The sequence below is a fragment of the Sinohyriopsis cumingii genome, chromosome 2, assembly GCF_028554795.1.
Source record: "Sinohyriopsis cumingii isolate HCF-2022 chromosome 2, ASM2855479v2, whole genome shotgun sequence".
In the NCBI taxonomy this organism is placed as follows: domain Eukaryota; kingdom Metazoa; phylum Mollusca; class Bivalvia; order Unionida; family Unionidae; genus Sinohyriopsis; species Sinohyriopsis cumingii.
In genome coordinates this window covers 128,880,117-128,897,527 of record NC_142962.1, presented here as the reverse complement: position 1 = coordinate 128,897,527, position 17,411 = coordinate 128,880,117, and the positions used below count along the sequence as shown (strand labels likewise).

The 17,411-nt window shown below is 35.4% G+C and overlaps 1 protein-coding gene across 1 annotated transcript in view; it reads left to right on the top strand.

Annotated features, from left to right (window-relative positions):
* LOC149805810 (DNA polymerase beta-like) overlaps window positions 1-17,411 on the top strand; it is a 59,660-nt gene that overhangs the window by 33,693 nt on the left and 8,556 nt on the right. The window contains exons 7-11 of the mRNA XM_089950521.1: window positions 24-78; window positions 4,225-4,297; window positions 12,507-12,577; window positions 13,313-13,399; window positions 14,625-14,689. Coding sequence (XP_089806647.1) covers window positions 24-78; window positions 4,225-4,297; window positions 12,507-12,577; window positions 13,313-13,399; window positions 14,625-14,689 — 351 coding nt within the window. The remainder of the gene's footprint in view (window positions 1-23; window positions 79-4,224; window positions 4,298-12,506; window positions 12,578-13,312; window positions 13,400-14,624; window positions 14,690-17,411) is intronic.

The window sequence follows — 17,411 nt, the reverse complement described above, 5'->3', positions numbered from 1 at the left end:
ATGCCAGTATATATATTTTTCAGGTATTTGGATGAATTTGAACAACTGATTCCAAGAGAAGAAATGATCAAGTTGCAGGTTAGAAAGCGCATCAGAAAGTCATTGATGCACATTATTCCAAATACTAATGTATGCTATCTTACTTTGCAGTTGTATTGCACATTTGTTTTGTCATCGCCAGTAACTGTGAAACATACTTATTGTCTAATTGGCAACAATTTGCTGTTATTTTTTTTTAATGCGAGAAGGTCTTTTTTTGTTGTAGTTTAACTTTAACTGTGAAACAGGAGATGTAAATTGAATGCCAAGATATGATGTTAGAATGAGCAGACATTCCTAATTCACTAAAAAAAGATTGAAAATAATTGGCAGTCTTTTTCTTTGCTGTCAGTAAATCCTGCATAATGTTGAGAACAAACATGGCATTTCTTGTTCTGAACATAATCTAAATGGTTTCAAAGCCTTGATTTTTCCTTATATGTGTCTTTGAGATGTTTTGGATAGTGTAGTGGCTTTGCAGCTCTGTGGATTTGTTCTCTGTGGATTTGTTCACTGTGGCTTTGCAGCTCTGTGGATTTGTTCACTGTGGCTTTGCAGCTCTGTGGATTTGTTCTCTGAAGCTATTTTTCTCGACCGTTCTTGTGGTAAAAGTGGTTAGAGCATCTGCCACAGATGAAATCTTTCCAAGATAAAGGCAGTCATCACTGCATTAAACAGTGTTTATGTATGCAACATGAAACAGTTCTACTATATTTGAGTTGTTGTTGTTATGGGGTTTAGTGCCATTTTTTGTGCAAGATAGGTTATACAATGCAGCCAGTATAACTGGTGGAGGAAGAACCTGGGAAAACCCTAGAAAAACCACCTACCCACATGAAACTACTGGCAAGCTTTCTCACATACCTACATAGGCCAAGTCACACATACCTACATAGGCCAAGTCTGAGACTCATACCCATGCAGACAGAGACTTCACTGAGTGAGACTGCTTCTTGGGAGTAGAGTGAAAATTGCAGGCATTTGTATTACACTTTATAGGGGGCAATGGACAATGTATACCTTCTTCACCCTTCATGCATCTTTAAATACCATTGAAATAATGCAATAGAAGAGGTCAAAACTGTTTAAATTGATGACAGGACATCCACATGGCATTCTTAGATTAGTGTACCTGACTGGATTGGACTTTCCCACAGTTTTCTGCAACATTGAGTGAGATTTGAGAGCTAATACTTTAATGGCACCAGTTCGTAATGTTTGGCAGCCTTAAGGACTTTAAGAAACCTTTTTCATCTCCAGATATACCGGAGTTTGAATTTTAACATTAACTGACCATATCATTTCTCTCATAATAAGACCTACTGGGTCAGCCTAATAACTATGTAAAAAAAAGTAGGGAGAGAGATTATTATTAGCTTTTGCCAAATTGGCCTACTATCCCAACTTTTTTACTGTTTTTGTCTCCATTTTTAAATTTTATGTTGAAACTTGATTACACTGCAAGTGAATGACTAACAAAGTGAATTCAGATGTGATGTAAACTGAGTGTGTAAGAAGACTGAAGCAACATGGATTAAAAACACAGCAGGTATGTAAGAGCACGCATTTATTCAAATTTAAAAAGGCTGAGTAAAGGTTTTAGTTTTTGGTAATTTATGTTATTTTTCTGTATGAAATAAGTACCCCTACTTTATCCCTATTTTTTCAGAGAAGGTTAATGAAAAGACTGCATTAGGCAATGAATTCCCTAGCAAATATTTGTTTACTTTTTTAAAATGTAAATTAGGTCATATGCTCATCAAGCATGGGCTTATTATAGGATTCTTGTCCCACATGGGCTTACAACTGATGGTGTATATAATTAAACTTGTGTGGAACTATACTTATATTCAAAGAACACCCATCCAAATGGGACCCATTTAGGACATTCCTTAACAAAGAAAGCCTTGTACATTTTTTTATTTACAACTGTCACCACCACATTACAGCTTCTTTTACATTTAACTTGCTTTCTCTACAGTTACTTTGGTTCCAGTGTCCATTTTTATACTGTTAGAAAAGAATGTGTTTATTGTGACTCTTTGCTGTTTACCATGATTTTCTTTTCTTATTTCTGTTTTGCAACCTAAATTCACCCAGATTGTCTATTTGGGAAAGTCTGATTTTACAGACCAGACATAATATTGATTACACTGGGTACATGTAATATGGCAGTTTATTAATTCTACAAATTTCTCTACTTCATAAGATACAGAGTAAAACAGGTATCTAAAACTCTCAGTTTGAGGAAGATAATTTTGAAATGTTTAGTGGTATCTGGATCAGTCCTCTTTCGTGTATAGATATGTACTCTGCTTGTATGTCTAGTTTGGTTTTTGATTGGGTCAAATACAGCTTTATTAGCTGTACAGGTCAATGAGGAGCTTATGGGATGGCCTGTTATTTGTTTCCTGTCGGTCATATAACACAAGTTTGTTATTGCTACTCATCCTAAACTACTTGGAGGATTGCCATAAAACTTTACGCAAATTTATCCCCAGGTCTAGCTGGTCCTAAATGACCACTGGGACAGCCAATTAGGCTACCACAGTAGCCATCTTGAAAATCTTGTTATTAGTTCTCCACTTGAATGAATTGTCATATCAACATGCGGTTTTCACTATAAGGCTTCTTATGATCTCTAACTGATCCTAAATGAAAATGGCAGAAATCTTAAACAATATGGACACTACAAAGGCTGCCTGGACAAGTGTTGTTATTCCTACACTTTCTGAATGGATGGTCATATCTGTATGGGGTTTCATCACAGGACTTCTTTGTAACATCTAGTTGGTCCTAAATGAAAATGGTGCCGATCTTACACCCAGTATACCACCATAATGGCCATGCTTATATCTTGTTATCATTCATTCTTCTGAATGGATGGTCATACCAACATGGAATTTTCACCAAAAGGCTTCATATGGTGTCTAGTTGGTCTTAAATACAAATTATGTCAGTCTAACATCCAGTACAGTCACCATGGCAACCATCTTAATGACTCATCAAATATGATAGCCCAACACCTGCACCTGGGGTCCCTCTAATTCTAAATTAGGTCCCTCCCATATTTTATTCAAGTTGACCATCTGGTCTATCCCAAAAAAGTGTCGTCTAATTTGATTGAGAGAAATCTTGAGTGCTGATGAAATTCTGCATTTTCATTGTGATGTTTTGTTGTTGTTTTAGGGTTTAACGCCATTTTTCAGCACAAGACAGGCTATACATGGCGGCCAGTATTAATGGTGGAGGAAGAACCCGGGAAACCCCCGGAAAGATTCACCAACCCACGAGAAGCTACCGGCAAGCTTTCTCACATATCCACATTGGCCGAGCCCGAGACTGAAACCCACACAGACAGAGGTGAGATGGCAGTGATCCATAACGGAGAGCGCTTTAGACCACTCGGGGCCCCTTTTCATTGTGAAGGCCTTAAAGATACTGGTAATTATTAATAATGAACCTCTGATGAGGCTCAATCTGCAGGCCCCTTCATCGTATGGATTTGGTCTGTTTAATTTTATCAAAAGCTATAACTTTGTCTTCCAAAGCATGTGACCTAAAAATGGGGGAACATAACTTAATCTTTTCTTCCTATTTCATTGGTTACCTATGCTAGTAATTAGGGCTCACTTGTCCTGCATGAATATCAATTAGCTGTTTCTTGTCAAGCCAACTTGATAATGAATGCATCACTAATTAAATATATGCGATTGTAACACATGCACAACTCTATTACACAAAACTTGAAGCAGATGTTTTTCTGATTGAATAAAAGAAAAAGACAAATGCTACTCCAACTTCTTTTCTGTTGTCAACTTAGATTGAGAAAGATCAAGCTTTTTGCACCATTTAGGAGACAAAACTTCACCAATGATTCCAAATACCATTCCTGCATATTGTGATGAAATAGTCAGAAATTGCAAGAGTAGAGGTGTATGCCACAATTATTTAGAATTCCACACCTGAGCATGTAGAAATTATGAACTTGTTGGAAATCACATTAGTTGTGTGTCCCTTAATGGCAGAAATTTAAAATGGTTTCGTCTTAATAAACATCATAACAAGTATATGGACTGACTACTTCTTTTTATGGAAAGAGTTGGCTTTGTTAGAATAATAATCTGCTATATGCCATAATAATATTTTCATGAAGGTATTAAAATACTTTGCTGGTTATTTCAGGATGAAGCTTTGAAAGAAATCCATTATGTTGATGAAAAATACATTGCTGAAGTCTGTGGCAGCTTTAGAAGAGGTATTAGCTAGCATACCACACTGAATTATAGCATTTTCATCAGTTTTTCCCATAATTATCAATATGTTCTTCCATTTAAATCTGAGTGTAAAATTATTTTAAATAAATATTATGCTTGCACATGCTAATTGTAAATTGCTTCGATTGATGGGTCCTTGACGAATAATCACAGGCATAACAATTTCTTTTTTATCACTTTGTATTTCTGCTTTGTATTTCTGTAAAGGTTTACAGTTTAAAAATGTATTTGTGGATTTATGTATATCTCTGTAGACAAATAGGCAATTAGCTTTGATGATATTATTATTAAGGAAACTGTAATACACTTTTAGGAAACTAGTACAATTTAAGGAACTGTAATACACTTAAATATACTGTAACACAATTTAAGGCAACTGTAATACTCTTTAAGAAAACTAATACACTTGAAGGAAACTGTAACACTTGACTCAGTTTAATGTTTCTAATTTTGTTTTTATTTTTAGTCATTACTGTTCTCATTAAGTTGAAGAATATTATAACAACCTCAAGGCTTTTTTCCTTGGGCAATAATAACAATGGAACATAGCTCTGATTTCTTCCTGGTTCTAGCAAATCTAATTTTTATTAATGAGGTTATTATGAATGGTTATTTTCATAAAATTTATTTTTCATGCAAAAATAATTGTTACCTAATTTTTTATGAGATTACAAGTAGATTTTTACTCTAATGGCAGATACTCAGTAAGATCTAAAAATGGGTGAAATGGATAAAGCTTAGAGGAATTCTGCACATCTCAAATAGAGAAAATACATGTAAAAAAATACATGCCTAAATATTATTGAACAAAAATTTTAATATCAGTGGCTTTTGCATGGTCTTTGAAAGTGATTGCAAAATGCATGTTTTCTTGCTAGGGTAGATAAATACACAACAGACAGTACTGAATATGGTTTGAAACAAATAAAATCATCTTTTACTGTATGAAATTAGGAGATAATATGTCTGTCACTTTTATAGAAAATCAAAAATCACTTATTCGTATGCCTAAGCACAATGCTGAAATCTAGCCAGCAACATAGTCTCTACAGACTTTTCAAAGTGAAGGCAGTCCTTGTACAATGCAGACTACCATTTTGCAACCAAAAGCCAACAGGAGAGTCAGGTAGCAGATACAGTTCTTAGTAGTTTGCCAATTGTTTATCAACTACTTTGTAATGTGAACTTCTTGTTTGTGGTTTACAACATTTTCTTGCTATTAGCAAAATTGCAGTTCATTATATCAATTCAGCACATCAAGCCTCCTCTAAGAAACTGGGCAAGGAACACTCTCAAGTATAGCTGTTTGGTCTGCCAAGCATTAGATATTCCCCCCAAAATAAGGACTTGCTTTAAACGTTTTAAATGAAACATTTGCAGTTGATTTCATTTGTATTCAATCATTTTCGTGTTGTAAGAGATGACGAGTTAAATTCATTAAACTCATGTAGCCACAGTAAAAGTCCTCTTAGACTTAATGGTAGCACTATGGTCAATATATGTTGCATGAAATTTCATTTCCTTGTCCAGTCTTATAATAGAAAACCTCTGCACATCAGACAGTGAAGCGGCAATGCGTTACTTTTTGTGTACTTACCTCAGAACTTAGTGACTTAAGTGTGCAAGTCTTTAATTCTGTACATGCTAGAGCCATGTAAAAAAGGTAACAGTAAATGTTTGCTCTGACATACGGTATAGTATATAACAAACAGAGGATAAAATTGTTGAATATGTTCACATAATGTGATTTCTTTATTTTAGTGGAAGCTGTTTCCTGCCAAGTTTCATTTTAGTTTTGATGAAGAATTCCATGAAAATACTGATATTGATTGAAACTGTTGATTTTATTGGTAAATCGTTTGGCTGCAAAGGTGCTGTGTGCAGAGTTCTTTCATTTATTCTTCTCTCACCAACAAAGTTATGAGGGGATATGCATTTTCCCATTTGTTCCTTTATTAATTTATTTGATAACCTTCCATATCTTGAACCTTATTGAACGTACAATATGTACTCGCTTATAAGTTGAGTTGAACTGCAAACAACAGAGGTCCTATTCTGCCATCACATAATACACCTGCAAGTTAATGTCTGTGTTGTTTGTTCTACTGATTACTCCTAACAAACTACACAGATCCAGATCTGCTGGTGCATTATGCAGTGGCAGATCTTGGTCTGTGCAGTTTGCATTTGGACTCATCTTATAATCAAGTACATATGGTACACATGAAAATTGGAATTTAGATGCAGCTCAAGAAAAGTAACTCTGCCATACTGTAAACGTTACATAGTTTTAACACTTTTGTCATGTTTTGGGATTCTAAGTGTGTACACTATTTTCACAGGTTTCCATGGACTGTTATCAAACTTGACATATTACTGGTATGGAGTCAACATTTGCCTATCTTTCTGTCATCATATTGTAGTCCCTTTTTTCCATGGTTAACCCCAAGTTTTAAATATGCATGCCATAAGCATTCAATGAACTGCCGCTGAAATTTGGCAGATATTGAGATATTAGGTTGCAGCGTGCAGATCATTCTGTCATTACAATGTAAAGCATTATCCAGTTGAGTACCTTTTTTGGTGTTAAATGTAGATACCATTCATGATATTTCTTATGTATCCAGCTATTCTCAGAGCTTTTGTTGAATTGTCCAGAAACTTGGCAGACATTATGACATGTCAGCATGTACATATTCCATCATCAAGCTCCAGTAATGTCACTTTATGGTGCTAGTTATAAATGATAATATCTGTCTGTATAGTTGCTGTTTTTAATGAATTGCCTAAAAACATGGCAGACATTACTGACATGAAGTCAACATGACAATGTTTTTTTGTCATGCTTAATGCATTTTTCCAGAGTTATACCCTTCTTTGGTGTTAAATATATACTGCACATGATAGTGAGTGCATCTCAAGTGGCTCAGGTGGCACAAAGATCAACTAACAGAGTTTTTTCTCCTTACATTCCCAAGTCACATTACTTTAGGAATATTAGCCTGTTACCTCACAAATCCAACCCTAGTAAAAGATGAAAAACATCTTTTTATGTCTATCCCATATAGACAAAAGGCAATAACTCTTGCACATTATCTCCCATACTACCACCAGGTTTTTTCTACTTTTTAGCTTTGCTGCCATACTGATAACATCAGACAGTTTACCTCCAACAATCCAAGCCATTTTAGTGTTAAAATTGTATCATCCAATGTTCCTTTCGGATTTATTGTGTTGAATCATCTTTCTGTTGCAGGTTGTACATATTATTTTTACAATTTCCGCTAAATTAGAGTGATATTGTCACCTTTATTGACTGGTGGATTTTGTGTATTTAAGACAACATTACACCACACTGTCATTGACCTCATGTTGTCATTACAACTTAGCGCAACTTTGACTATTTTTTCTTATTCCATTTGTAACATTGATAGTATTAGTGACTTTATAATAGGCTGCATTGCTAATTTATGCTTGGTTTTCTTATTTGGTGTTGTTTTGATAGAAATGTTAGCTAAAGGCATGACTGTAACTTCAGAGCATAAATTATAAAGCTTCTAAACACAACTCTATTTTTGACTTTTCCATTAGTAACATTACTAATTAAATGCTTTGTTTTTCTTTTCTTGTGTCATTTCATTGTGAATGTCATCCAGGTGCAAAATGTTCAAAGCAAGGGAGGACAACTATGGCTCCTGTATTGTATGTACAAAATGTACAGTGTTGATGCCATGAATATATGTAATATGTGGTCAGAGGAAGTCTGGGCTTTATTGGTCCAGAAGTCAGCTAAAGGGAAGGAATGATTGACTAAGTCGAGGAAACATTGACATCCTCAGTATACATCCCAATTCAGCCTCCATTGTGAGTCTTATGGGGGATGTTGGGGTCCTTCCCCACTGAAAGTTCATTGTTTGCAACCTTCCATCACAGTCACGTCACTGGCAGGGGAGGAGGAGGATGTTGAAATGGTACAATTGTCCGCCTTCGAACTTATGCATCAGGAGATGTCAATGCCTCTATTAACATCAGGACAAATTTTACCCCTTTTTCCCCTGCTTACTTCCACACCTTTTTCCAGCTCATTGAGGGGAGTATTCCCCTAATTTAAATCGGCCCAGTGGGCATAAGTCCTCCTGCATGTCCTTGCATTACTTTTGGGCCAGTAAGTCATGGCACATAGGGTTTATACCGGATCCATTGAATCCAATTCATAATACAGCTGTGCCATTACTGTCTGTCCAACCATCACCAGCCCTTCAGCTGGCACCAGCCATCAAGCTGTCACTGACTGTCCAGCCATCCCAGCATGAGGACATTTTTACTGAAATGGCCCAGCCAACTAGGATGTATGGGGGTCTTTGTAACAGATCCATCATAGACCTTTATAAGGATTTTTTGGGATTCACTTCACAATACTGTAAATTCCTCTCACATTTTTCATTTATAACTTTGATAATTCAGTTGTTTGTTTAGTTTAAGAAAACTTGTTGGTTTTGCTATTTTTTCTCTTACTTTGTTTATGACCATATTGTCATAACAGTCCAGCCAGCCAGGCCTTTGGAGTGCCCAATACTGGTGATAGTGGGACTGTCTTCTACACTGCCAGCAACTTGGTTGACCATATATCTGGCAGACCAGCCAGAAGTTCCGGCAATGCTAGACTTCAGAATGTTCACAGCTTATCCACAAATGAGAGCTAGTGACATGTTCAAAGATGACCGGCCAAGATTATCAGTGCCATCCGGCAGTATCTGTCAGGAGCTGCAAGTGGACCCAGAATGGTTCTTGACACACAGCAAGTATGACAAAGATCCATTGCATCAACCATATTCAGATCCAAAAATGGAACAGACTGAATTCAGCTTTAAAGCTGCACTCAAGGAAATTTATCTAGTATAATGTATTGGCAACTTAAGAATGCCCTCCAGTCCCTACTGCTACTCAAGACCATACAGTTAAAGCATTGGTAAATGTTGGTGAGGAGAAAGAGATACCATACTTCCGATGCCTTCCCCGATTGGCCAACATTAAGGAGATCGGTGAACAGCTTTCTGGCAGAATTGGTGACCTGAAAGATTCTAGGGCTTCCTCTTCATTAACTGAGCAGTTCACCATAGCATGGCCAATGTCTTGATGGCTTCACCCAACTTAGACCTGATACAACGGGATGCATGTCTATGATCAGTGTGGCTCAAATCTCATCATACCCTTGCTTTATGATGACCCCATTTGCTTTTTTGGATGAAGAATTGAAAAAGTTCAGAGGCAGGCAGCTCAGAAACTGCCCCTCCAAGTCACCCCTCAACCCACACAGGTGTCTGGAAACACTCAGTCCCGGCCAGTTCAAATGGATATTAAGTGGCCTTGGGATAAGGGAGCTTTTCAGTCAGATGTGCACAAAGATTGACCCAACCCAATATCAGGAAATAACAGTCTCATGAACCTATGAGGCTATCGTACAGAGGCAGTAAGTAAACTAATTTCTCTAGCTTCAGACCTCCTAACCATAAACATTGACCTACCTTCCCCACTGCATGCAGACAGCCTACCTATGGGTGGCCAACTGCAGTTTCAGGCTCACTGGATATCCCTATTCCTTTAGGACAATTTGGTAATCCAGGTCTGTTCAGATAGGCTTTGGGTTTCTTGTATCCACAGCCTCCCCTTTCCATCTCTCCCCTCTTCATGGATGTACCATTGGATCAGGAGAAGGATGCCTTTCTACAACAGGAAGTATGGTCACTCATAAAAAAAACAGGCAGTGGAGATTATGCAGAGACCACAGTCTCAAAGGTTTTATTAAAGGCTGTTTCTCATTCAGAAAGAAAATGGAAACAAGGCTTTGTAGCAAAATATAGGTTACCATCTGTTGGTAATCAAAGAGTCGTCAGTCACTTGCTCTCTTCCATAGACAGGTTGAGAGTAATGGCCATACAAGATCCTGTTCGTGCAATCAGGCACTCCTTGAAGTTCACAGAGACAAGTCGTGGCATACACAAATGCCCCTTCCTTCTGATGAAAGCAGGGAAACAGAATATCACACCTCAAGCCCTTGCTTCATGGCTGAAATGGGTTATAGACTTGGTGTACTCAGAAGTCTCATAAGATCAGAGTCACCTCATGAGGATTACTTGTGCCTTCCACGCATGCATCAGAAATTTAACAAAGGGTCAATGGATGATAGAGACACAGGTGTTCTGTCTGATGACAGGGATTATTACAGAAAATGTGAGTGTTCTGAAGGATTTAATTCTGAGTGAAAAGAAGACGAATTTTACTTACCATCCACATATAAATGTGAGTCTATGTAAATATATTAATTACTAGCAAGCGGCTGAAAATCTGATGAAAGACAGATTATGAGATAATGCCTCGTCCAGTTGATCTCTGTTACCCGAAAGGTCATCAACACAAAAGCAGATATCTCACAACATACAGTACTCATGCTAGATGTCAAGATAACCAGATTATGATATAACAATGCACTGTTTAGATGGTTTATCAATATGGACAAAGAATTTGTTTATGTAACTATAGATAAATTTCAGTGCATTTTATATCAAGTTTGCAGCTTCCTTTCATGGGGCCTCTGAATTCCTCCACTCCAAACCAATGTTTGTATATACAGGTTTAAACAGCAAACAATGTCACCAATAAAAACAGCACCAGATGGTATATTTTCCCTGCAATAAGGGGAGAAAAAATATCCAAGTTTGTGACATTGGCGAAGCCCTACGCTATCCCATAATAAACTTATTACACATCTTTTTCGTACTTTTAAGAAGGAAAAACTGCTTTTTCATGTATGAGAAAAATACTTATAAAATTTCAGAAGCCACGCCATGATTGTCTTGTATTATTCTTTCCCAAAATGATAATAAACTTTTTAGGTTTTTTTGTACTTTTAAGAAAGAATTTTTTCGTGTTTGAGATAAATACATATACATGAAATTTCAGAAGCCACACCATGACCGTGTTATATCCGAATTTGTGTTATAATGGAGCATGCTATAGCAGGGTCACTCTGTGTGTGTGTGTCTATATATATATATATATATATATATATATATATATATATATATATATATATATACATACATACATGCAGCTACTCCATAATTTTTGATGAATTTCCTTGAAATCTGGCTCCCATTATTGAAATCAGATGTACCGGTATATGTTTTGTCATTACATCACTTTTTTTAGAGTTGATCCCATTTTCTTTCTTAATTTGTTTTAAATGTACATGCTGCTACAGTCATGTCCCAGATACACTACTCAGTCAGGCAAGGCCTGTAGAGGGTGGGGAACCTGTTCCCTAATTGGCACATATCTTCTTATTGTCCTATATCTGTTTGTTACACAAAATATAGTTTGGATTCCATTTCACCTGCACTCACGAAAAATGATACATGGATGCATCGCAAGGAGAATAACTCATTCATACTAAAACTAGGTCATTCTCACCCATATTCACACTTGACCAACATTTTTATTTCCAGGCATTTGTTTGTTTAAATATATATATATATATATATATATATATATATATATATATATATATATATATATATATATATATATATATATATATATATATATATATATATATATATATATAAAACATTTGTAGCTGGACTCATTAGACATTGTTTTCACTGATAAAACTTCATATGTTGATGAGCATCGTAAGTATTATAGAGCAGTAATATTTCCCACCACTGTGTTGGCTTAGGTGTTATTATCGACTAAACTATGATGGATAATGGGTTTGAGTTCTATCCAGACCAGGTTGTGGCATAGCTCAATACAAACACATAATTGGCATTGCCTCAGCACCTGTTCTGCATACAAGTCTCTAGGTTGTTGGCTACTCCAATTCTGCTCCTGCTGGCAATGGGATTTGTGTTTACAAGAAAATGTCTTGTTGGCTGTTCATTTCCATCACTGAATTACTTGGGAATGCTCTGTTGCACCCATTTCAAGCATCTGTATGATTTTGAGTGAAGCCATTATATGGACCCAGAAGACAATTAATTTTAAATTGTGTAATTTAGAAAATGTCATTTAACTCCTAGAATGTATTGAGCTTTTTGTAAGCTATTTATTATATCAACTCTCAGTATAAGCCAATAATTTATGTAGAATCTACTTTATTCCAAAAGATTTATTTCTTTTTGTTCATAGGAAATTCTTCAAGTGGGGATATTGATATCCTGCTGACTCATCCAGAGATTACCTCAAAGAGTGGCAAAAAGGTAGGACCATTATTGCTGAATGAGTGTAATGACTGTCCAACTCCATCATTTCTAGCAAAAATAATCTGTCATGAATAATTTAATAATTAATAGGTTTTTTAAAATGGGATTCTTCAGTTTGGGATTGGGACTGCCTGCTCTTAAAGTCAGGGGTTTTGGACTTATCTTCTGCAGACTCAAGGAATTGTGTGACCTGTATTCTAGAAGGTAGGATAAAATTGTATTAATCAAAATGCTGAGTAAGTATTAATCAAAATGCTGAGTAAGTAATAATCAAAAGCTGTGTAATACAGATGACTGACCTCTCCTCCATCATAAAACTACTCAACTTCAAAACTTACTACTCGAAAATATTTTGACCACTGGCTGCACTGGGGTATGATCCCAAGTTATCAGTAATACTTGTTACTCAAGATTTCAAGTAAAGTTTTAAGATGAAGGGGCAAGAACTTTGTACCAAAAAGGACTAATGGATTTCCTGCACCTACAGTTGATAAAATCTTTCTTCCAGAGAGTCTAAATTATGGACCTTAACTAAATTGACCGTGTAATAAAAGTTTAAGTTTTCTAATTTTTAAATGCAAGTTCATAGATTTTACAAACTGAATAATCATGAAAGCTATTGCTTGTATTAACAAGCATGACAAACAGAACTAAAGTAATTAGGAAATGTTGCATGAAGTCCTTATTTTTGCTTTGCTTAACTTAACTAATTTTACTTTGCTTTTTATTTAGCCTGAACTGTTGCTTAAGGTTGTGGAAAGATTGGAAAAAACAGGATTTGTAACAGACAGAATTTCTCTTGGTGACTCTAAATTTATGGTAAGCATATGTCATGGTAATTAGATCATATCATTTTTGCATGTTCATACTTTAATATTTTTTAACTTAAAAGGCACAAGTTAATAGTGTCGTAAAAGTATTACTTAGAATTTGACTGCATATGCAGTTTACAGTTGGTAGTCTATGATGCCTATGGAGTGCCATTGGTTACCAGTTGATATCAAGTTTTTTTCTGCAATTTGGATAATTTTTCCTGAATGTGGAACAGAAAAATGTCTAAAATATGGCTCCCATTACTTAAAAAAGAAAAACCTTAAAACTGCTCATCTAAAACCATGAAGCAGAATTTGACCAAATTTGACAGAAAGCATACTATCACAAAGAATTTTCAAGTTTATTCAAATGATGCCATCAAATATGGTCATTGTTACAAAAAAGTATATTTCAACAACTTCATAAAAAATGATCTCTTGACAGCCTTTGACCAACTTAGAGAGTGATCTGGCATAAAGTCCTTTAAATATTGGACAAATGATGTGGATGCACCTTCAAATATGAGTGAGGATACTAAAAATAGAGAAACCTTGAAACAGCTATTTTTGTAACATATATACTTGACAGTATTGGATGAAATTTCTTAAGAAAACATTCATCTGATCCAAATTTCTCTTACATTTGTCTGATTGGTGGATTTCATCCTGGTGAGCAAACTTAGATCTTGGACACCTTGTTCTGAAATTGCTGACAGATTTCATATTTCCAAACGTATCACATCACTGCAGATTATTAGTAACTTTGAAAAAACAATTATATCCTGGAACAGGCAGATTTTAGTGTAAGCCAAGCTCATTCGTATCAACTTCCATATATTCTATTTTTATGCCCTCACTGCTTGCAGAAAGACAGCATAATTTAGTCTTGTCCTGGCTTCCATGCATACACCCTTTTGCACAAAATCCACTCAATGTAGACAAATGAAATTTGGTATGCAATTGGGTGTGCATATGTGTATGACCTGACTAGATTTTCATGCTGTTATGGTAATATTTCAAATTTTTCAGATTTTTAAAAACTTATTGGATTAAGACATTTTGCTTAGTATGTCTGCAGTAGGGACATTATGTGTTTACAAACAAAAATTTCATTGGGTGTGTGTATCCCACAAGAAGCTATGGTAAATGGAATCTACTATACATCATTTGCTTTGTCTGAAGAAAATCTTGTGGTAATTTTCAAGAATAATGGAGTATTGTAATAATTATAGGGTGTCTGTAAGCTGCAAGATGAGAAGGATGGACCAGAACATCTCCACAGGAGAATTGATATCAGGTAGATTCACTCACATTGAAGAACAACTTTCAGGATGATTTTTGAAGATGAAAACTGAAAGATTATTGTCTATTTTATCTCTTACTTTATCCACGGATCTTAAAGCTTCTATGTTACCAGATATTTTATAATTCCATTCATGGTCAGAAACTCACTTTAGAGTGTAGGTTTGTCATTTATGTGCTTGACACAATTGTTCCAGTTGAAATAATAACTGTCTACTCCACAGCTGCTGGATGGACATTAATGAAACTTGGTAAACAAGTTGCCATCTGTGTGAGAATTACTTGGTGAAACATGAAATATTGAATTTAAAGACTTGCATGTAATACCTTGAATTTCGGAAAAGTTGGTTTTATCCTTGAAAAATCTTGGAATTTTTGTAAAGTTCTTTGATATTTTCACACAACTTCCTGAATTTATCTTGCAGAATACAAAACATTAAAACTCTTTCAAAAATGTTACCAGCTAGTGGCACACTATTAATTTTGGGTGGGTGGGGTTCCTCTACTTCTGTATCAATTTATGTAATGAGAAAATGTGGAGAAGGATACATTTCAGGAAGACAAATACTCCTTGCAGATTTCAAGGTGCTTGAAAATTCCTTGAAATATCTTTGGGAGAGAATTCTTAAGAGCTGTACCAGCCATGGGGTATTTTTTTTATAACCTTCTCATGGGTCCTAGGGGTGGGGTCAGAAGTCAGATATTCAGAAGTTGCAATTATTGAGACATTTTGTTATATTTTTATACCAGAACTTATACATGCATTTGTGGCAGGAGCATGTAATATATTTGGGGTTTCCACCCCAGGGTCAGTAACGAGGAGGGAGATTTTCAGTGAAAGTTGTTCTAGTTCTTAATGGGGGTGGGGGTAAAATCCAGTTCTCCTGCCATAGCCAACATCTCCATGTGATTCATTTCATTTAAGATAATTTTTTGGACTTTTTTTTTTTTAGTTGTACACACAAATTTTGCATGAATTTAAGGAACCCTACCTAGAGAAGAAAATTGTTTTATAGCTACTTCTCCTTCACATATGTTCATATTGAAATGTTTTTTTTTTACTAGACGACTTTATGATATCTTGTAGGTTCTAAATTAAAATGGTGTTGATCAGATGGCCATGGCTACCAAAATGGGTATTCATTATTGACATAGGGTTTTCACTCAAAGGCTTCTTATGCTATTTACACTCTTCCTCAATAACTCCTGCACAACGGGGTCCACAAACATAAACCACACTATAAACAAGGGCACAAGTTACCAAGGGACCTCCAAAAATTTAAAAATCTGCTTAGACAGAGAAAACCTCAGGGGTGGGGTGGGGTAGGAAACTGGGCTGTTTAATGACTGAATCCTCATTTTAAAATCACGTCGATAATGATTGTTAATAATGCACTTTTTCTAATGAAGTTGTTTGTTATTCTGCATAAATAACATTTATTTTCAAAATGTCCAACATGTGTGAGATCGTTTAAACTGGTTTCAACAACCATCACATGTATGCAAAATCATCAGTGTCTTATGTCACTGCTTTATATTCTGTTGACTAGTCTGGTTCCCAGAGTGGTATTTAATTGTATACTGCCAAGTCAGGAGTCAATATAACAATGAACTAAACTAACTGTTGATACACCACCTTGAAAAAAAGTGACATTTATTTTGTGAGACAATCATCTATGTCAAAACTCAATTTTTATATTGTTCACTAGTACATTATTGATGTTGTGATTTCATTGGAAGTAATAGTGAAACTTATCATCCTTGAGGATATCTCTAAGTGCCAGTTCAGGAAGTCTCTAAAACTCACTTGCCCACAATGGTCTGTATCTGTAAAAACAAGCTCTTTATTTTACAAAGTATTCATTTAGCTTGGTTGCCTTGTTATCTTTGATCAGTTATGAATGAGTCCATTAATTTAAGGTAGTTTTTGTTACATACACAATAATATTTGTAACAGTGTTCAATTGATCAAATGAAGTGAGTTCACCTGACATACGACCTGGGCTCTAGATTTTAAGTATGTAGAATTTGCATGCCATTTACCTTTTCTTTTATTCCACCTCCATTATTTGATTCAAAAGACATAATTAACGTGATAATACAAATTCAGTGCAACAATACAGATACTTCTGCAAATCAGTTATCAAAACACGGTCAGCACTTAATTAGGTTCTCAGAGAAACGCTTGCGGACATGGCTGTTACGGTTGTTTGATGCATTTTACGTTTAAATACACATTGCATTTATGATGATTACACTTAAGAGGAACAAAAAGATAGAATTTAAACACAAATTTCACTTAATAAAAATTATTTAATTGGCATTGAAATATTAATGTACTGCCTACAACTAGATGTAAGTGACATTATTGATCGAAATTTCCTTGAATTTCTTTAATTTTGATGTACTAAGAATGTCGTTTTGGAAACAAATGTAACCAATTATATGACTTATTAAAAGTTGATAATTTCAAAATGTTGATTAAAATTTCTAGGTCCTATCTACCGCTTTCGACCATAAAACGAGTGATATATCAGCTTTTCAGTTATCAATTTTGATCACGATTTTCTTCAAGTTCAAGAACTAGGGATCAGTTTTTTTCATATTTTCTGGCTTAAAAAATGGGATCCACACCTGACCCCACATTATAAGCGGGTTCACGAGTTATCAGGGCACAAGTTATTGAGGGAATAGTGTAGTTGTTCTTGATGCAAATG